Source organism: Oncorhynchus gorbuscha, linkage group LG05 (assembly GCF_021184085.1).
Source record: "Oncorhynchus gorbuscha isolate QuinsamMale2020 ecotype Even-year linkage group LG05, OgorEven_v1.0, whole genome shotgun sequence".
In the NCBI taxonomy this organism is placed as follows: domain Eukaryota; kingdom Metazoa; phylum Chordata; class Actinopteri; order Salmoniformes; family Salmonidae; genus Oncorhynchus; species Oncorhynchus gorbuscha.
This window is the reverse complement of record NC_060177.1, coordinates 35274647-35296510: the sequence shown is the minus strand read 5'-3', so window position 1 is coordinate 35296510 and position 21864 is coordinate 35274647. Positions and strand designations below refer to the sequence as shown.

The following is a 21864-nucleotide window of genomic DNA, read 5'->3' as shown; positions in this document are numbered from 1 at the left end:
CCAGAGATCCAATCAAAAAAACGTTTTATTTTTTTAAATGTGCCCACTTCACACTCTGAATGGGTTCAAACACTCTGGCCTTTTGTGCCTGCATCCATATATTAATCCTAGCTGGTTTTCAGTTGAGTGCCCTTGAAAAAGCCACTTAAACAGGCATGCCTAAAAACCTAAAGATGGACTGAATCTTTGAGTCGGTGTAGATAGGACTGCTATGCCACAACAATATGACTGTGCTTCTATAGCTGCTACCCAGAGATTGTAAAGTTGTACAGTATAACTGTACAATATAACTAGTAGAAATAACAACTAGACATATTGAACTAACCCTGGAATCATCACCATCACCATAACCCTTCTTTATGGCTTCTGTGTATCAGGGTATGGGCTGGTGTGCCAGGGTATGGTCATGGATCTGCATTATCAACACTTTAGTTCAAAAATAATGTGAATTAATTCCATACAGTAATTATTCATGGTTTATCCACTGCACGGATCGTGAGAGGGAGCAGTAATATTTCTTATGACGGATATGGTGTGGGAAAAGGAAAGGGAAAGGGTATACCTAGTCAGTTTTTACAACTGAAACGTCTTCCGCATTGCCTTAATCGACCGTGGAACAATGGGTTCACTGCCTTTCTCAGGGGCGTAACGACAGATTTTTTACCTTGTCAACTCAGAGATTCGATCCAGCAACCTTTTGGTTACTGGCCCAACGCTCCTGGTATACAGTAAGTAATGTAGTAGTATCAGTATGTTATGGCACAGATGTACAGACGTTTGAGGTTTCCCCCCATTCTTCGTCTTACACAGTGTATTTTCAATGTACATGCTGTAGGGATTGTCCAGTTATTCAGTCTGATGCTGCAAGGAAAGAAGCCACTGATAAAGATATCTAAGGACTAAAGTCAAAATCAGGTCAACTAAATCCACTTGTGCTGATTACGTGAGCATTATAGACAGAATGGTTCTCTGCTTCTCCACTGAGGATTATCTCATGCAGAGAATATGCATTTTTAGAGAGGGTTCCACATCGGAGGTTTTACAACTAATCAGGATCTAATACCGTGAGCGGCATGAAGTAAAATGTCTTATCGTTAAATCAAATGTCACGCTTTACGGCGTAAAGAGAAGTGGTTACTGAGGATAACATTTTCTGGCTTGATAATTCCAGTAATCAGTGACATTTATAAAAGTTGCCAGTTTCATACAAACATGGTTGTATCGTCCCTGCCTAACCCCCCCCACAAAAAACCTGACCTCAATAGCAAGAGCTTAAAAAGATAAAAAATGATTGATAACTAATGTACACGCTACATTAGTTGACTAATTATGTATGTCGTGCACAGTACATTAGAAGTAATTCATTGGCAGTAATTTGTTGACCGTAAAAGGGAAAAGCCAATCAGACATGCTTATCACACCCCTAGAATGAAATGGTATATCTATGATCTCTATGATCCTTTGCACCAAATCTCTACTCACGGCACACTGCAGTAGTTAATTTTCCTCCTGTCTCGTGTGATAAGGAGAATTTGGAATAGGGTGGCCTGAGGGCGGCTGATCGTCAGTAAGCTGTCGGGAGCTTTACTGGACAGACTGACATATGACTCACTCATCTCCATGTACTCTGGGCTGAGGCCCACGAAGGGACCCAGGAAGTGGTCCTTCTCATGACGCTGTAGGGTCATGTTATAGTCCTCCTGCTGCTGAGAGTCCATGTCAGACTTCCGACGCCTGATCAGCTTCTTGATTTTACTGTAGCAAGCAGAGAAAAGAAATGGTAGCAATATGAGTCTAGCCCTGAGCATATTTATTTTAGTGCTTGTGTGCTAGCGCGTGTGTGTGTGTGAGTGGGTGTGGTGTGTGAGTGGGTGTGTGATTATGTCCTAGTTTCATCCAGACAGTATGGTACCTGCTCTGTACTGTACTTACGGGATGCCGATTTCAAACAGGTTGTTCTGGATGAGCTGTTTGCCCAGCATGGTGATACAGAGCTGAATACACAGCTCCATCAAGCAACCTGCGTGGGCACACTGGTGTACAGACGAGACAGCAGTCAACCCAGTCAGACACACAGATAACAGAGGTAATCTCCATCTAACAGACTGGAAGGGCTAGCCTATAATTGTTACACTTCTGCTTTCTCTGATAGGTTGGTTAGCTTTGATGTTATCTACCATGCCAATTGTCTTTAGGAGATGGCTCAAGGGGAGCCAGGCCTGGAACCTACACAACTGCCCTGGGATACCTATAGAGGATCTTGCCCCTGTTACTTTGTAAATAAGGGAGGGTTATAACCATTACTGCATGTGGTAATATGTCCATTGATTATCCAGCACTGAATCATGAAGCATTTGGACTTATTTTGGTCAACATTTAAAGGCATTCGGGTCAATGTTTAAAGATAAACAAAGATGAATACAGTTGATTACCTCCTCCATCCTGTATGACCCGATAACATACACATAGTCCCCAGGACGCCCAACCATTCTGTGGACGTACAGGTTGAAAAAAGGTAACATTCATTGGCCACTATCCTTAAAGAGGTGTAAATCACAATTTTAAAAAAACAAATGATTAAACATAATCAGGTTTTCTGGTGAAAGTGTATCAACGGCGGATATCTGCTAAGATGTTTGAGTTGCGGAGAAGCTTATTAGCCAAATAGAGTAGAAGAGAGTTCAACCTGCCCCTGAAGAAGGCCAGGTAGACGATGGGGGAGAAGGCGTTGGCAAACTTCAGAACAAAGGTCTTGATTATCAGCCTCTCCTCAAAACTCTTGTCAGTCTTTGGCACCTCTGAGAATACAAAACAAAATTAGTTTATATCACCTGATTGATACAAAATTGAAGAAGATTCAGTGATCAAGGGGGTTATAATCCAGAACTGTAGCTTTTGTAGCTGACACCGAAAAGTAGTTGAGAAAAGTAGTTATAGATAGACTGCAGGGTCTAATACACAGGGTGAGCTTTGCTAACATGGTACAGTTGTGTGATCACAGCATCCTGGTCATAGTTGAGGGACTAACCAAGAAGAGTGAGCCAGCGAGCTAAGGCACCGTAGACCTCATCCATGATGATGATAATCACCAGGTTGATGACTGCAGCGGTGCCCTTGACAGTTGCCCGGATGTTGGTGCGAGCCGCGGGATTGGAGCTCATGTGTAAGGCCGCCTTGATGGAGATTCTGTACAGGATGACCCCGAACACTACGGCAAAGGTCACACCAATCTGCAGAGGAGACAAGAGAACACAAACTTCGAGTTCATGAGCTGTTTAAGACCAGCACCACACCCTGATAAGGTATATATATATTTTATCTTAATCATTTTACAAATCAACTTTCACCAGTTGAATGTAAACACAAATAAAATACATTTTTGTATTACAATGTTTCTGAAATATTGTGTTAGAATATGCTAATTATATATCTAATTAAATATGCACATGTTTACATACCATTCAAATTCATTTTTCTGAACACTGGATGATGTCAGCCTAAATAATTTCATTTTGTCAAGACACTCCAGGACTGGACTTGTCCAGAGCAGATTGTGGATCATATTTATTTTCAGCTTTCAATCTGTGAAATACTAAAGAATTATCACTGAATTATCACAGTGAATTATTGTAATGTTTGTTAATGAGTCAATTAATCCCATAAGGCATGGGTTGCCAACTGGAGATTTGACACGAAAATACATTTAATTCATTACAGTGCCTTCGGAAAATATTCAGATCCTTTGACTATTCTACGTTACAGCCTTATTCTAAAATGGATTAAATAAATACAAATCCTCAGCAATCTACACACAATATCTCACAATGACAAAGTGAAAACAGGTTGAGAGATTTTGAAAGTATTTAGAACCTTTGCTATGAGACTAGAAATTGAGCTCAGCTGCATCCTGTTTCCATTGATCATCCTTGAGATGTTTCTACAACTTAATTGGATTCCACCTGATGAAATTTTTTATTAATTGGACATGATTTGGAAAGGTACACACCTGTCTATATAAGGTCCCACAGTTGACAGTGCATGTCTGAGCAAAAACCAAGCCACGAGGTCGAAGGAATTGTCCATAGAGCTCCGAGACAGGATTGTGTCGAGGCACAGATCTGGGAAAGGGTACCAAAACATTTCTGAAGCATTGAAGGTCCCAAGAACACATTGGCCTCCATCATTCTTAAATGGAAGAAGTTTGGAACCACCAAGATTCTTCCTAGAGCTGGCAGCCCGGACAAACCGAGTAATCGGGGGAAAAGGGCCTTGGTCAGGGAGGTGACCAAGAACCAGATGGTCACTCTGACAGAGCTCTAGAGTTCCTCTGTGGGGATGGGACAGAGGATGAAGCCAAGATTCAACTCATTGGCCTGAATGCCAAGTGTCACGTCTGGAGGAAACCTGACACTATCCCTATGGTGAAGCATGGTGGTGGCAGCATCATGCTGTGGGGATGTTTTTCTGCTGCAGGGACTGGGAAACTAGTCAGGATCAAGGCAAAGATGAACAGAGCAAAGTACAGAGATATCCTTGATGAAAACCTGCGTCAGAGAGTTCAGGACCTCAGACTGAGGCGAATGTTCACCTTCCAACAGGACAACGACCCTAAGCACTCAGCCAAGATTAACGCAGGAGTGGCATTGGGACAAGTCTCTGAATGTCCTTGAGTGGCCCAGCCAGAGCCCGGACTTGAACCCAATCCAACATCTCTGGAAAGACCTAAAAATATCTGTGCAGCAATGCTCCCCATCCAACCTGACAGAGCTTGAGAGGATCTGTAAAGAGGAATGGGAGAAACACCCCAAATACAGGTGTTCCAAGCTTGTAGCTTCATACCCAATGGACTCGAGCCTGTAATCGCCTAAGGTGCTTCAAAAAAGTACTGAGTAAAGGGTCTGAATACTTATGTAAATGTGATATCAGTTTTTTTATTTGTAATAAATTGACACATATTTATTCCCCAGAATCTCCCATAAATGTTTAATCGGGTTGAGATCTGGTGACTGAGACGGCCATGGCATACATCGTTTTCATGATCAACAAACCATTGTGACCACTCGTGCCCTGTGGATGAGGGAATTGTCATACTATGGGGGCATAGCTATGGTAGCCAAAATAATACATGACCCTAAGCATGATGGGATTGCTGTCACGTTTTTTATGTCTCTATTTTCTTGGGTGGGGGCACACGGGGAGATTGGCAAAGTCAGGTAGGAGACCTGAGCCAACTCCCTGTGCTTACCGAGGCGAGAGAGTGACTGGGCAGGCACCGTGTTATGCAGTGAGGCGCACGGTGTCCCCAGTGCGCACGCATAGCTCGGTGCGCTACATCGCAGCTCCGTGAATCGGCCAGGCTAGAGTGGGCATCGAGCCAGGAGGGATGAAGCCGGCTCAGCGCATCTGGTCTCCAGTGCATCTCCTCGGCCCGGGTCATATGGCACCAGCCATACGCACGGTGTCCCCGGTTCGCCAGCACATCCCAGTGCGGACTGTTCCAACCCGCCGCACTTGCCGGGCTACAGGGGGTATCCAGCCAGGACAGGTTGTGCAGGCTCGTTGCTCGACCTCCAGTGTGCCTCCACGGCCCAGTCCATTCGGTGCCCCATCCACGCGCCAGGCCTCCTGTAGGTCTACCCAGGCTGTCTCTCCGTCTCCTCCCTCCAGGTTCTCCCTCCTGTCTGTCAGGAACTGCTGGAGCCGTCCATCAGTCAGGAACTGCCGGAGCCCCCCGTCAGTCAGGAGCTGCCGGAGCCGCCCGTCAGTCAGGAGCTGCCGGAGCCGCCCGTCAGTCAGGAGCTGCCGGAGCCGCCCGTCAGTCAGGAGCTGCCGGAGCCGCCCGTCAGTCAGGAGCTGCCGGAGCCGCCCGTCAGCCAGGAGTTGCCTGAGCCGCCCGTCAGTCAGGAGCTGCCAGAGCCGCCCATCTGTCTGGAGCTGCCAGAGCCGCCCTTCACTCCCGTCTGTCCGGAGCTGCCAAAGCCGCCCATCTGTCCGGAGCTGCCAGAGCCGCTCGTCTGCCCGGAGCTGCCAGAGCCACCCGTCAGTCCGGAGCTGCCTGAGCCGCCCATCAGTCAGGAGCTGCCAGAGCCGGCCATCTGTCTGGAGCTGCCAGAGCCGCCCTTCACTCCCGTCTGTCCGGAGCTGCCAAAGCCGCCCGTCAGTCCGGAGCTGCCAGAGCCGCCCTTTACAGTCCGGAGCCGCCAGAGCCGCCCGTCACTCCGGAGCCGCCAGAGCCGCCTTTCACTCCGGCACCACCAGAGTCTCCCTCCTATTTGGGGCCCGCGGTAAGGGTCCCCAGTCCGAGGTCGGCGGTAAGGGTCCCCAGTCCGAGGTCGGCGGCGAGGGTCGCCACTAAGTGGGCCAAGACTAAGGTGGAGTGGGGTCTACGTTTTATGTCTCTATTTTTTGTTTGGTCAGGGCGTGAGTTGGGGTGTGCATTCTATGGTTTTGTTCTATGTTTTGTATTTCTGTGTTTCTCCTGGTATGGTTCCCAATCAGAGGCAGCTGTCTATCATTGTCTCTGAGTACCATACTTAGGTAGCCTTAGGTATTTTGTATCCCTCATTTACTCAAGTGTTTCCACTATTCTGGCAGTTACACATAGGACTAATTTTTGTGTGTGTGTCTGCAGAAGATCTGCATTGCTTTCAATTGCTAGACTAGTGACGTCCCAGTATCTAATACCAGAGACTAACAAGCCATGTGGGCCCTGGGCACATCAACTTACCATAATAAGCATAGTGAAAAGTCCTGTCATATATGCTGGTGCACGGTCTGTACATGTCAGTTTCACTTTTTTTTCCTGAAACAGAGTAATTAATACATAATCAAGTGAGAAATAAGAACAAACATAAAGGAGCAAACAAGCAGTAGTATCTATCTGACAGCGATCGTGACCTCAGCAGTGATTGCTTACGCTGACACAGCCATTTTCAAACAAGTCTGAGAGACTCTCGCCCCGAGCTGACTGACGTCGCTCCAATCAAGCACACATAATGGGAGCTCCCGGACACGAAACTGTGCAGTCAAATCACATCTTAATGTGTATTAAAAAAAAGAGGGTCAGCGACATCAGACCCTGTTTCCAGAGGAGCAAGGGAAAGTAATGACCCCTTCGAGGTCTGATGAGAAAGGAGCTGACATGCCTGAGCTGCAGTTTTGCTGCTAAACAGAGAAAGCCAGACATAAACAACCACCCTGGCATGTGTTGATATCCAACATGTGCTAACTGTTGCTATGCAGCCGTACATAGAGACAGCAAAGGCTGTTCATCTTACGATAGACTGCATAGCATCCAAGACTAATAAAAGAGTTGATAGCTATATCTGAGGGAGGGGGTATGGGTTGTGGACAACTCCAGGATACACTATATTTTACAGCCGAGGAGAAGTTGAGACGTGCATGTGGAGTACGTTGATAACTTTACAATGGCGGAGTTCACGCGAGAACAAAAAGTGGAGGCGACAAATGCCATGTGTGTTTGCGAAAGGGAAATGTCGCCCAGAGGATAGAGAGAGGGGAGAAGCACTCTGTGTGCTTCTACTATGATGGTTCCAGTCCCCACCTCTGACACTGTCATGTTTTGTCATTAATTATCATGTCTTGTCCCTGTGCTTCCCATTCTATGAGTTTCCCTCTGCTGGTCTTATTAGGTTCTTTCCCTCTTTCTATCCCTCTCTCTCCCCCTCCCTCTCTCACTCTCTCGCTCTCTCTTCTCTCTATCGTTCCGTTCCTGCTCCCAGCTGTTCCTATTCCCCTAATCATCATTTAGTCTTCCCACACCTGTTCCCGATCCTTTTCCCTGATTAGAGTCCCTATTTCTCTCCTTGTTTCCCGTACCTGCCCTGTCGGATCCTCATTTATATTCACCGTGCTGTGTCTATGTTTTGCCCTGTCGTGTCGTGTTTCCCTCAGATGCTGCGTGGTGAGCAGGTGTCTGAGTCTGCTAGGTTCAAGTGCCTTCCCGAGGCAACCTGCAGTTCTCGATCAAGTCTCCAGTCTGTTCTTGTCTTTACGTGTAGTATTATGCTTTTTGTTTTGTAAAGTTTATTCTGGATTAAATACTCTGTTTTCGCCAAGTCGCTTTTGGGTCCTCATTCACCAGCATGACAGAAGGATCCGACCGAGGAATGGACCCAGCGACTACAGACGCCGTAACACTGCCGTCGAGATCCAAGGAGCCATGCTCGGCAGACACGAGCAGGAATTGTCTGCTGCTCGCCATGCCGTGGAGAGCCTGGCCGCTCAGGTTTCCGACCTCTCTGGACAGTTCCAGAGTCTTCGTCTCGTGCCACCTGTTACTTCCTGGCCTGCCGAGCCTCCAGAACCTAGGGTTAATAACCCACCTTGCTACTCCGGGCAGCCCACTGAGTGCCGCTCCTTTCTCACCCAGTGTGAGATTGTGTTCTCTCTCCAACCCAACACATACTCTAGAGAGAGAGCTCGGGTTGCTTACGTCATTTCACTCCTTACTGGCCGGGCCCGAGAGTGGGGCACAGCTATCTGGGAGGCAAGGGCTGATTGTTCTAACAATTACCAGAACTTTAAAGAGGAGATGATTCGGGTTTTTGACCGTTCAGTTTTTGGTGGGGAGGCTTCTAGGGTCCTGGCTTCCCTATGCCAAGGTGATCGATCCATAACGGATTACTCTATAGAGTTTCGTACTCTTGCTGCCTCTAGTGACTGGAACGAGCCGGCGCTGCTCGCTCGTTTTCTGGAGGGACTCCACACAGTGGTCAAAGATGAGATTCTCTCTCGGGAGTTCCTTCCAGTGTGGACTCTTTGATTGCTCTCGCCATCCGCATAGAACGACGGGTAGATCTTCGTCACCAGGCTCGTGGAAGAGAGCTCGCATCAACGGTGTTTCCCTGCTCCGCATCGCAACCATCTCCCTCCTCTGGCTCTGAGACTGAGCCCATGCAGCTGGGAGGGATTCGCATCTCGACTAAGGAGAGGGAACGGAGGATCACCAACCGCCTGTGCCTCTATTGCGGATTTGATGGACATTTTGTTAATTCATGTCCAGTAAGAGGCCAGAGCCCATCAGTAAGCGGAGGGCTACTGGTGAGCGCTACTACTCAGGTCTCTTCATCTAGATCTTGTACTACTATGTCGGTCCATCTACGCTGGACCGGTTCGGGTGCTACATGCAGTGCCTTGATTGACTCTGGGGCTGAGGGTTGTTTCATGGACGAAGCATGGGTTCGGAAACATAACATTCCGTTCAGACAGTTAGACAAGCCTACGCCCATGTTTGCCTTAGATGGTAGTCATCTTCCCAGTATCAGATTTGAGACACTACCTTTAACTCTCACAGTATCTGGTAACCACAGTGAGACTATTTCTTTTTTGATTTTTCGTTCACCTTTCACACCTGTTGTTTTGGGTCATCCCTGGCTAGTATGTCATAATCCTTCTATTAATTGGTCTTGTAATTCTATCCTATCCTGGAACGTATCTTGTCATGTGAAGTGCTTAATGTCTGCCATCCCTCCCATTTCTTCTGTCCCCACTTCTCAGGAGGAACCTGGCGATTTGACAGGAGTGCCGGAGGAATATCATGATCTGCGCACGGTCTTCAGTCGGTCCCGAGCCAACTCCCTTCCTCCTCACCGGTCGTATGATTGTAGTATTGATCTCCTTCCGGGGACCACTCCTCCTCAGGGTAGACTATACTCTCTGTCGGCTCCCGAACGTAAGGCTCTCGAGGATTATTTATCTGTGTCTCTTGACGCCGGTACCATAGTGCCTTCTTCCTCTCCGGCCGGGGCGGGGTTCTTTTTTGTTAAGAAGAAGGACGGTACTCTGCGCCCCTGCGTGGATTATCGAGGGCTGAATGACATAACGGTTAAGAATCGTTATCCGCTTCCCCTTATGTCATCAGCCTTCGAGATTCTGCAGGGAGCCAGGTGCTTTACTAAGTTGGACCTTCGTAACGCTTACCATCTCGTGCGCATCAGAGAGGGGGACGAGTGGAAAACGGCGTTTAACACTCCGTTAGGGCATTTTGAGTACCGGGTTCTGCCGTTTGGTCTCGCCAATGCGCCAGCTGTTTTTCAGGCATTAGTTAATGATGTTCTGAGAGACATGCTGAACATCTTTGTTTTTGTCTATCTTGACGATATCCTGATTTTTTCACCGTCACTCGAGATTCATGTTCAGCACGTTCGACGTGTTCTACAGCGCCTTTTAGAGAATTGTCTCTACGTAAAGGCTGAGAAGTGCTCTTTTCATGTCTCCTCCGTTACTTTTCTCGGTTCCGTTATTTCCGCTGAAGGCATTCAGATGGATTCCGCTAAGGTCCAAGCTGTCAGTGATTGGCCCGTTCCAAGGTCACGTGTCGAGTTGCAGCGCTTTTTAGGTTTCGCTAATTTCTATCGGCGTTTCATTCGTAATTTCGGTCAAGTTGCTGCCCCTCTCACAGCTCTTACTTCTGTCAAGACGTGTTTTAAGTGGTCCGGTTCCGCCCAGGGAGCTTTTGATCTTCTAAAATAACGTTTTACGTCCGCTCCTATCCTCGTTACTCCTGACGTCACTAGACAATTCATTGTCGAGGTTGACGCTTCAGAGGTAGGCGTGGGAGCCATTCTATCCCAGCGCTTCCAGTCTGACGATAAGGTTCATCCTTGCGCTTATTTTTCTCATCGCCTGTCGCCATCTGAGCGCAACTATGATGTGGGTAACCGTGAACTGCTCGCCATCCGCTTAGCCCTAGGCGAATGGCGACAGTGGTTGGAGGGGGCGACCGTTCCTTTTGTCGTTTGGACAGACCATAAGAACCTTGAGTACATCCGTTCTGCCAAACGACTTAATGCCCGTCAAGCTCGTTGGGCGTTGTTTTTCGCTCGTTTCGAGTTTGTGATTTCTTACCGTCCGGGTAGCAAGAACACCAAGCCTGATGCCTTATCCCGTCTGTTTAGTTCTTCTGTGGCTTCTACTGATCCCGAGGGGATTCTTCCTTATGGGCATGTTGTCGGGTTGACAGTCTGGGGAATTGAAAGACAGGTTAAGCAAGCACTCACGCACACTGCGTCGCCGCGCGCTTGTCCTAGTAACCTCCTTTTCGTTCCTGTTTCCACTCGTCTGGCTGTTCTTCAGTGGGCTCACTCTGCCAAGTTAGCTGGTCATCCCGGTGTTCGAGGCACTCTTGCGTCTATTCGCCAGCGCTTTTGGTGGCCGACTCAGGAGCGTGACACGCGCCGTTTCGTGGCTGCTTGTTCGGACTGCGCGCAGACTAAGTCGGGTAACTCTCCTCCTGCCGGTCGTCTCAGACCGCTCCCCATTCCTTCTCGACCATGGTCTCACATCGCCCTAGACTTCATTACCGGTCTGCCTTTGTCTGCGGGGAAGACTGTGATTCTTACGGTTGTCGATAGGTTCTCTAAGGCGGCACATTTCATTCCCCTCGCTAAACTTCCTTCCGCTAAGGAGACGGCACAAATCATTATCGAGAATGTGTTCAGAATTCATGGCCTCCCGTTAGACGCCGTTTCAGACAGAGGCCCGCAATTCACGTCACAGTTTTGGAGGGAGTTCTGTCGTTTGATTGGTGCGTCCGTCAGTCTCTCTTCCGGGTTTCATCCCCAGTCTAACGGTCAAGCAGAGAGGGCCAATCAGACGATTGGTCGCATACTACGCAGCCTTTCTTTCAGAAACCCTGCGTCTTGGGCAGAACAGCTCCCCTGGGCAGAATACGCTCACAACTCGCTTCCTTCGTCTGCTACCGGGTTATCTCCGTTTCAGAGTAGTCTGGGTTACCAGCCTCCTCTATTCTCTTCCCAGCTTGCCGAGTCCAGCGTTCCCTCCGCTCAAGCGTTTGTCCAACGTTGTGAGCGCACCTGGAGGAGGGTGAGGTCTGCACTTTGCCGCTACAGGGCACAGACTGTGAGAGCCGCCAATAAACGCAGGATTAAGAGTCCTAGGTATTGTTGCGGCCAGAGAGTGTGGCTTTCCACTCGCAACCTTCCTCTTACGACAGCTTCTCGTAAGTTGACTCCGCGGTTCATTGGTCCGTTCCGTGTCTCCCAGGTCGTCAATCCTGTCGCTGTGCGACTGCTTCTTCCGCGACATCTTCGTCGCGTCCATCCTGTCTTCCATGTCTCCTGTGTTAAGCCCTTTCTTCGCACCCCCGTTCGTCTTCCCTCCCCCCTCCCGTCCTTGTCGAGAGCGCACCTATTTACAAGGTACATAAGATCATGGACATGCGTTCTCGGGGACGGGGTCACCAATACTTAGTGGATTGGGAGGGTTACGGTCCTGAGGAGAGGAGTTGGGTTCCGTCTCGGGACGTGCTGGACCGTTCACTCATTGATGATTTCCTCCGTTGCCGCCAGGATTCCTCCTCGAGTGCGCCAGGAGGCGCTCGGTGAGTGGGGGGGTACTGTCATGTTTTGTCATTAATTATCATGTCTTGTCCCTGTGCTTCCCATTCTATTAGTTTCCCTCTGCTGGTCTTATTAGGTTCTTTCCCTCTTTCTATCCCTCTCTCTCCCCCTCCCTCTCTCACTCTCTCGCTCTCTCTTCTCTCTATCGTTCCGTTCCTGCTCCCAGCTGTTCCTATTCCCCTAATCATCATTTAGTCTTCCCACACCTGTTCCCGATCCTTTTCCCTGATTAGAGTCCCTATTTCTCTCCTTGTTTCCCGTACCTGCCCTGTCGGATCCTCATTTATATTCACCGTGCTGTGTCTATGTTTTGCCCTGTCGTGTCGTGTTTCCCTCAGATGCTGCGTGGTGAGCAGGTGTCTGAGTCTGCTAGGTTCAAGTGCCTTCCCGAGGCAACCTGCAGTTCTCGATCAAGTCTCCAGTCTGTTCTTGTCTTTACGTGTAGTATTATGCTTTTTGTTTTGTAAAGTTTATTCTGGATTAAATACTCTGTTTTCGCCAAGTCGCTTTTGGGTCCTCATTCACCAGCATGACAGACACTATAAATCAAGCGCACCAGCGCAACAGACACTTGATGTAGCAAAATAATAGACAGAGAAACACTGAACACATGCATAATCTTCAATCGTTGATTTATTCTATGCACGGACGCATACATAGAATAAATAAATCATTGAATAATATTGATAGTGTGTTGTTGAACAGCCCACCAAGAGGCATAGGAAAAGGCTTACCTTGGGAGACATATCCTGTTTCTTCAGGGTCTTCTGCATGACTTGGATCTCATACTCAGCCCTATGGTGGCCCTGCGGGGACAGATACCCATGAATCAACATCCAGCGATATCACCTTAGCGGTATCAACACATTTTCCTCAAGATGGAGGAACTGACATCATCCAGGTCAAATGGCGTTTTTTACCAGTTGTCAAGTACATAGCAACACCCACACAGAAAACTCTTGTCATCTGCTAAGTGTTTCAGCTCAGTGCGGTGGGGAACACCACCAACATTTCTAGCATACAGGAGGAAATGCGCGACAGAACAATGTTAGGAGTACCGTGTCTGTTAGAGGGGATGCAGGTTTTACAAAATGGGTTTGGCATTCATGCATTTGGAAACGTTTACTTTACCCTCATTCTGATAAGGACACCTATTAGAATACCTCTACAGGTTATATTAATTATCTTGCCTGTCTACTTAACAACCTTACCCCCATCTACCAGTAAACCTAAACAGTCATTGCAGTCATTTCATGTTAAACAGAAGCAAGCCCATATCTGTGTGAGCAGACAGAAACAGAGAAGATAAAGCAAGTGTCTTTTCTTTTTTTTTTAAACCATCACTGACATGCAAAGAGCCAAAAGAGAACCACAGCAGTCAGCCATGAAGCACAGTTTACCAGATACCCTGGTGGTAAGGCAGGTATAAGGGAAACAATTGCTACCATCAGGAGGTGCTGCCTAGTGCCTAAATGTTTAAAAAAGATGAGGACAGGGGATGTTAAGAAGCACCTTAGTGTGAGTGAGTGAGTGAGTGAGTGAGTGAGTGAGTGAGTGAGTGAGTGAGTGAGTGAGTGGGGGGGGGGTAATAAACGTGGTACATTCAATTCTGCCTCAAGACCTAGTCAATGTTGCGGTATTGTCTTGATCTTATCTCCTATTTCTTGAGTTTTATTTGTTATTTTATCTATGTTATTACTTTCATCACTACACTGTTGGGAAAGAGCTCACAACTAAGCGTTTCACTGTACTGTTTTACACCTGTTGTATCCTGTCCACGTGGCGAGTAAACTTAGAAACTTGGTGGCCAGATTGCCATTAGGCTACTCCGACCCCTCACCCCTCATCCCTCAAGATGGCAAATAAGGGACTGTTTGATAGGGGGTCATATAAACAATGCCTTATTCTTTATTACATGTAACATACCATGAATTCTTTCTGAAATAGATAAGAGTGTTAGAGTGAAGGAGAGTGATATAAACCTTGTTGGGGGAAGTTGGTTAATATTGAGTAACAGCATCTGCAGAGAAAGCTGCTAGAAAATTAAGTTCATAAATAAATAAAATCAATTTCAAACCTTGTGCATCTGCTTCAGGAACCACCATAATATAAAACATAAAAAACATGATTAAGAGGAGAAATCATTTTTCAATGTTTATTGTATCAGATGTTCTTGTCCAAATTGGCCAAACAGGTTCCAAAACAAGGGCATAGGCTCACCTCTTCCTCTTCAAAGCCAGTCAAATCCCAGATGTAATTTAGTCTCATTTGCCTTCTCTTCCAGTGCTCCATGAACATGGCAGCTGGGAAACAAAACACAACTCATCCTTAAAATCAGTCCCTCCAGGATTTTGCAATCAAAATTTGTTTAGCAAAATCAACAATAGCCATCTTATTATGCGTAGTCTCGGGAAACCAGACACAAGGCAACAGTGTCCAGGGTCTGGTTTCAGTGATGGACTCTTTTGGCATAGAGGAACTATGTCTCTGCGTACATCACTACTCTATCCAGGGTGGGTCCTATTCAGACGGAAAACTCTCCCAACAAATCACGAGGCAGACAAGTCAGAACGTCGCGATTCGAAACAAAAGTTTGCAGTGGTTTTTAGTAAAGGTAATTGATGCAAACTAGCCACTTGTGAAATGCAATCATTAAAAAGAACCTCTGATCTCCATCTTGCTGGCTACTATTTTGTGTTTTATTAAAGTGTGACGACTGACGTCGGAAAGGTTGAAGTTCCCCTATGCCCAGGGATCCCCTCCCAGGCAAACCGGCGGGCCAGGGACCCTCATCATATTAAACTGAATAGATTTGGTAGAGTTTTTTATTATTTTGACCTCCCAACATAATTGGAAGAGAAAGTGTAAACTAGCATAGCCCATTAGCTAGAAAGGTAACTCAAAACTCCTAAGAGCAGCTGTTTAAACAAAGGTTAGCCATGTGTTGGCAAAAATACATATCCACTACCAGGAGCCAGTGGCACTAGCCACACTGTAGCCTATTCGAGGGGCCGGGGGGGTAAAAGTCTGTCAGATACACCAGTGAGTGTAATTTGCTCCAATGAGTTTAATTTGCTCACAATTAGCAGTTTAGCAATAAAGTTGAAATCATTAGAAAGAAGAGATTCTCCTCGTTTCTCCTGTACTTATGTAATTCAAAATTCCTTTATTCTGTTGTTGCTAGCGATACACTGGGAGAAAAATACAGATCCCCTGCAGTACCTACACGGATCCCTGGTTGAATACCCCTGCTACTGTATATGCCAAAATAGTCCAACATTGAAACCAGACCCTAGGTCTAGTCACTGCCTAAGGTTTGGTTTTCGAGACTATTATGCAAGAGCTTGCAAATTTGACCAATTACTGCAATATTACCACATAAAACAGTCCAATAATTTCAGTTTTATTGCATTAGAACTGACAGATCCCTGCATAACAAAGAGGACTCGCAATGTCAACCAATCACGGCACATTTACCACATAACATGGTTCAAACAAGCCGCATGTCAAACTTTTTCCTTCATCAGCCTATTTGTGACAAATTGGACAAAATCATTGCATAATGCAATGAACAATATTATAATTGCCTCAGTATAATCAGGCATTTTTGCCCACAAGTTTTTTATTTTATTTTTTAAAATCACCACGAAATCCTGGAGGGACTGCTTAATGACTACAGTACGAGAAAGACAGAGCAAAGTGAATGGACCAGGGTTTAAATGTCAAAATATAGTCCAAAAGATCAACATCTCTGAAACTCAAACAGGTTATGATCTTATCTCCTCTTAATATAGGAACCTACAATCAGAACCTTTACCACAATTTTAACTCAAAAGGCCGTCTTCTAATGGCAACTGCCACTGGTCTCCAGTGGCCCTGCACAGCCTGGTCTCATAGACTAGACGTAACATAGTAAATGTAAATCCAGGACACTCAAAGTAGTATTATATGTTTTGTTTGGTATGGTTACATAAGACAGATGGTTATTTTAAGGAAAGAATAATAGTAGGTTGGCTCTGAGATCAGGTTGTCCTGCAGGACTCTGCCTGGTCCTGTGGTCTGTAGCAGATGGCATTGTTTTATTGGCAGAAGATGAGAGAGAGAGAACATGGGAGGGATGGCTCACCCCAGAGGGCCATGAAGATGGAGAAGAAGACAGTGGCCGGGTTGTCAAAGAGATGGCTGGCCCTGGCCGTGCCGCATGCGGTCTTCAGCTTCCAGTAGCTGCAAGCGCGGTCACACAGTGGGCACATGGTGATGTTGTTTCTCGGATCACAAATCTCCATGCTGCGTGTGGGAGAAGAACATTTGTGGAAAACCTCAGTAAAAGAGATCTAACCATAATGACCAGCATAAACTCAGTTACCAGTTTTAGAGGCTATAGAGTCCAACAGCAACGAGAAATGAACGAATGTAGTAGTGCACAAAAAAAGACTAATCCTTGCATACCGCCAGTTCCCGCAAAGGTTGTTATTTATCCAATTTTGAATTTCACGGGAAAGTGTGTGCGTATCTCCACGCAAATCTCAGACCATGCGTATGCACAACTTCTAGTGGTTAATCGGCAGTATTGCAAGCAAATATTGTCATTTGGGGAAACGGAGGTGGTTGATGAACAGTAATTATAATAATGGTAGGCTAATAACAACACAGGTCTAATGATAACATGGATGCATTTGCCGTTGGTAAGAAAATCACATAGCAGCATTTATTTACTGCTACACAACAAATATTAGGCTACCATTCCATCGCTCATTTAATAGACAGGCAGCCTATGACAGTATGGGTAGGCTACAGTATTGCTGTGCAATAGGAGCACGACATAATGGCCTATTTAATCTCAGAGCCTTATAACCAGGCAAGAGATCGAAACACAATCATGTTAAATGATAAACAAAATATTGAAAAACAACCCGCGTTTTGCATAGAAGTGCTGGCTGTAGGCAGCATTTACTTGAAATACCATTAACGCACAGACTCAAAATGAAAAGCAATAACAAAACATTACGGCATATCTGCACCGAGGCAACTGTCACAACACAGTGTTTAGCAACTCTTGGGTTTTTGATAAACCCTCACTAGTGCTTCCATGCCATTAGAAATCTAAACATGTCGGTTGTACGTGTAGTTATAAGTGACGTTGTTCGTAGTTGTGGGTTTAATTGTAGTTGTGGGAGGTCAGTGTACCTGGGAATGTCATTGTCCACAGTGGCACAGCCGTACAGGAACACTATGGCCCCCACTATGGCAGCAGGGATCAGCATCTGGGTGTAAACCCCCAGCCAGGCAAAGTACAGGCCAATCTTCTCCCCAAAGTACTTCCTGCAGGAGAGGAAGGGAAGCAGCACTGAGTACATACATCAGGAATCAATTCAGATATGGTGATTAAACTAACATTAACTCAAGCACATGATATAATGCTTTGTCTGTTTGATTGCTACAATAGAGTGCAGTATGTACTCTCTGCATTGTCATGTCCTAGAATTTAGAGCAGGATTCTCTCACCTGATTAACCCAATTGGTTGGTACTTGTAGAAGACACTGTAGCTTGCCCATTCATCATACAAGATCTGACAAGACAATAATGGGTAAAACAACATCTTTAATTAAACAAAATACTTAGAGGCAAATCCATGATGGAAAACAAAATGTAATTTAATTACTATTTAATCTAGCTTATTATCTTACTTCCGAGACTCATTATAAAACAGAGGACAAGTCGGTTTGGGCTCATAGATGATTGAAATTCATCATGCAGATTATGCATTTAAAAAATGCTGATAGGAAACGGTCAGTCCCATCAAAAAACACCTAATGAAATATTGCATGGCCATTACTAGTCACAGCTGCGCTGTGATCTCAATGCTATAATGGCAGCCTGAGTTTTGCCAAAGGCAAAGTACATTATGTCTGTGTGATTGAGTACATCTGTACACAGAATGTCACGACTCCCGCCGAATTTGGCGCCGCCACCGATCCCTTTTTCCTTTCGGTTAGTTTTGTCTCATTAGTTACACCTGTTCCTATTTTGTGTGTTCTTGATTCGCTTCCCTATTTAGCGTGTGGAACCCGCAACCTTTGTTGTGCGGGATTATTTTGGTGTTCACGTTTGTGTCGTTGGTGTTGTTTGTGCTCCGGACCGTGTTACCCGTTGTTTTGGGTTGGTTAGTATTTTGTGTCCTGTGTGTTTGGGCATTTACTTTTGGTGCTGGAATAAAGTGCATCTTTCCCCTGGAACTCTCTGCTCTCGGTGCCTGATTCCAATCTACACACCTAGTCAGCCGTGGCACAGAATCAGTGCCATTAAGGTCCAGGGGCCGGTCGCATAAAACCCCTTAAGTTTATTTTCCCTTAAAGTTTCCTTAACTTTAGTCAGTTGCAGAACACATTTTAAAACCTCTTAAGGATCCGCCCCTTTAAAAAAACAAATGACATACCCAAATCAGGACCTGAAGCAAGGATATGCATATTCTTGATACCATTTGAAAGTAAACACTTTGAAGTTTGTTGAAATGTTAAATTACTATAGGATATTATAACACATTTGATCTGGTAGAAGATAATACAAAGAAAAAAACATGAATTCTTTGGTATTTTTTTGTACCATCATCTTTGAAATGCAAGAGAAAGGTCATAATGTATTATGCCAGTCCAGGGGCAATTTAGATGTTTCCCACTAGATGGCAGGAGTGCATGTGCAAAGTTTTTTTTACTGATCCAATGAACCATTGCATTTCTGTTCAAAATTGTGTATCAAGACTGCCCCAAATGTGCCTAATTGGTTTATTAATACATTTTCAAGTTCATAACTGTGCATTCTCCTCAAACAATAGCATTAAAGCATTGGCCCAGCATCATCAGGGTTGGGGGAGGGTTTGGCCGGAGGGGCTTTCCTTGGCTCGTCACGCTCTAGCGACTCCTTGTGGTGGGCCGGGAGCCTGCAGGCTGACCTTGGTCGCCAGTTGAACTGTGTTTCCTCCAACACATTGGTGCGGGTGTTAAGAAGCACGGTTTGGCGGGAGAGCGCATGACTCGACCTTCGTCTCCCAAGTCCGTTGGGGAGTTGCAGCAATGAGCCAAAATCAGAATTGGGGAGAAAAAGTGGGTAATAAATAAACAAAACAAAAAAATAATAATGTCACTACTACAGAGCCTGAGATACTAGCTAGCTAACAGGACTACTAGCTTGCTTGCTCACAAGACGAGCCAAGTTAGCCACATTGTTGCTTGCATGCAAATGGCTATGGTCTTTGGGGTGGCACTCAGTCTGGGAGACAGTGCTGCCTGTCAAGCATCATTCTGGGCTTGAATGCCCCACGATTTCAGTAGCCCTTAGCTCAAGGTAAGGAATATTTAGCTTGCTAACATTCTAACTTAAAAACTGATAATGAGCTCCAAACACAAATGAAAGCATGATGTTAACATGAAACATACCATCCCTTAGTGTAGCAATCAATAAAAACGCATGCGCTGATCCCCTGTGGACTCTGCCGCCTCAGCCACACTGACAATCTATCATCTTTACGTCCACTCCTATTTATAGAGTTTATCTCGAGATCTTGACAAAACAACTTTTATGTCATGATCATAAGATAAATAAGTTGTGATCTCGATAACGAGGGAATTATTTTTGTCCTCTCTGGACTTTTGTACTTAAGGGAACCACTTAAGATGTTTTATGAAACCGGGCCCAGGATCAGCATGTAGGGACAGGGTGCTGTGGTCTGCGTCGTCTGACAGGTCAAGATCATCCTTGAGCATCAAATGTTATTTAGATGACTCTTATATTGCTACTCAGAAGTCGCTAGCGTGCATCTACATGAAATTATATAAGTACATTTCACTGTTGGTCTCATGTTGTACTCCTCTGCCTGTCAGAGATGAGGTTTCACTAATAAAGTGCCATCGCTCTCAGGCAGGGAAATGGGCACACAGGGGTCATACCATCAGAGTCTCACAAAAAAAAAGTGTTTTACTGAACAGTGAACTGTAGTCCCAATGGCACAGCATCAAACCGAGCTTCAGTAGGTTACCATCCTCCACCCCAATGGCCCTGTCTGTTCCCAAACAGAGCTCCCACTTTGCAAGACAAATTAGTGATGCCTGTGACTCATCATAGACCAGCGTAACACAGGACTGGAAAAACAACAAACCATGGAACAACTCATAACAACATCACCTCTAAAATGTGATCATGACATCATCTCAAGGACATAAGTCATTTCTGTGAGAGAGCACTCAATTTGCTCTGTGCACGGACTACAGAAGATGGGTGGGAAAAAACATACCACTGCCATACGGCAACTTAGATATTCTTTAGATTTTCTTTGCTCTGGGCTTAAATCCCTTAGATTCGACCAGACTGGTTGTCGTACAATGCTTGAGGATGGTGAAAAGGGAATAAGCCTGTTGCCGTGGTGACACTTTCAATACAGTGTAATTATTCTCTAAGCCAAATGGGTCTTTTCCTCTCCATCGTTGCTGAGGGCTTGCGTTTAGACAGTATTTGAATTCTGTGCTTGAACCTTTTCAATATGCTCTGTCGCTATCGACGAGACTGTCCTGTCCTCACAATAAAATGGTTTATGATAATCGCTAACAGTGACACAAAATAATGGATCAGTTGGTGATTTCATTGATTGCATATTGACATGACCGATGATTTGCTCGTCTCACCTTCCTGTCATTGGCCTCCGGCCCCATGCCGTCAACATCCCCCTGCAAGACACGTAATGACACAATGAGTGTTGTCTGGTCACAGAGCGCTTGGCTTTGCATGTGCATTGATAATATGTGTAGTAATATACCCACATCGTGAAGAGGGTACGCAGCACTGTACACACCATTGCCAAGGAGACTGGTGATTCCTGTAAACGTCATTTTCAAGAGATTCCAAATTTGACTATCAAACAGAAGGCACACAATAGCAGTAATATTCTACTACAGCATACTAGTGGTGTCTAGAAAGATAAGACAGGTGTAATTTACAACTCTAAAGGAAACAAATTCATTGTAATATCCACAAGAGAGAGGGGACATGGCTCGGCTTACCCATGGTGTATTTGGCTTTAATGCATCTTGTACGTTTCAACACTTCATAAACCTAAATGGGTAAATAACATAAATGTTTAAAAATAATAATAATACTTCCGCAATGTATTAAGATGATCTCAGGTAATAATCACATTCAAATAGGGCAGAAATCCTGTCTTGTGCAATGAATTTGTTCAGAAATGGACCTCAGCTCCTGGCCATTAATGAACCACTCATAATGCATTGATGGGCAAGTTGTTTTCAAACTTCATGGCTATCTCCAAAGTCATTTTAGCTCAGTATTGATGTTTCTGTTGAGCGGTAAAGTTCTACACCATCTCCACTGGGAGCAACATCCGCTGATTGAAAAAGAATCCAATGAAAAGTAAATCACATGAACAAAACAAATGCGTGTTTACTTGTGGTGTGAGGTGCTTTTTATTGACTT

General features: G+C 45.5%; 1 protein-coding gene across 4 annotated transcripts in view; it reads right to left on the bottom strand.

Annotated features, from left to right (window-relative positions):
* Positions 1 to 21864, bottom strand: part of LOC124035872 (anoctamin-1-like) — a 66025-nt gene that overhangs the window by 11862 nt on the left and 32299 nt on the right. For 2 of the 4 annotated variants that reach the window (XM_046349684.1, XM_046349685.1), the window contains 15 exons: positions 21435 to 21486; positions 21195 to 21250; positions 21060 to 21101; positions 17889 to 17953; positions 17571 to 17705; positions 16510 to 16670; positions 14604 to 14686; positions 14461 to 14472; positions 13118 to 13189; positions 6728 to 6802; positions 3029 to 3230; positions 2687 to 2798; positions 2433 to 2490; positions 1933 to 2033; positions 1613 to 1755 (listed from right to left, as the gene is read on the bottom strand). In XM_046349684.1, the coding sequence (XP_046205640.1) occupies positions 1613 to 1755; positions 1933 to 2033; positions 2433 to 2490; positions 2687 to 2798; positions 3029 to 3230; positions 6728 to 6802; positions 13118 to 13189; positions 14461 to 14472; positions 14604 to 14686; positions 16510 to 16670; positions 17571 to 17705; positions 17889 to 17953; positions 21060 to 21101; positions 21195 to 21250; positions 21435 to 21486 (1369 nt within the window). The remainder of the gene's footprint in view (positions 1 to 1612; positions 1756 to 1932; positions 2034 to 2432; positions 2491 to 2686; positions 2799 to 3028; positions 3231 to 6727; positions 6803 to 13117; positions 13190 to 14460; positions 14473 to 14603; positions 14687 to 16509; positions 16671 to 17570; positions 17706 to 17888; positions 17954 to 21059; positions 21102 to 21194; positions 21251 to 21434; positions 21487 to 21864) is intronic. The other 2 variants (XM_046349681.1, XM_046349683.1) reach the window with 2 other exon arrangements.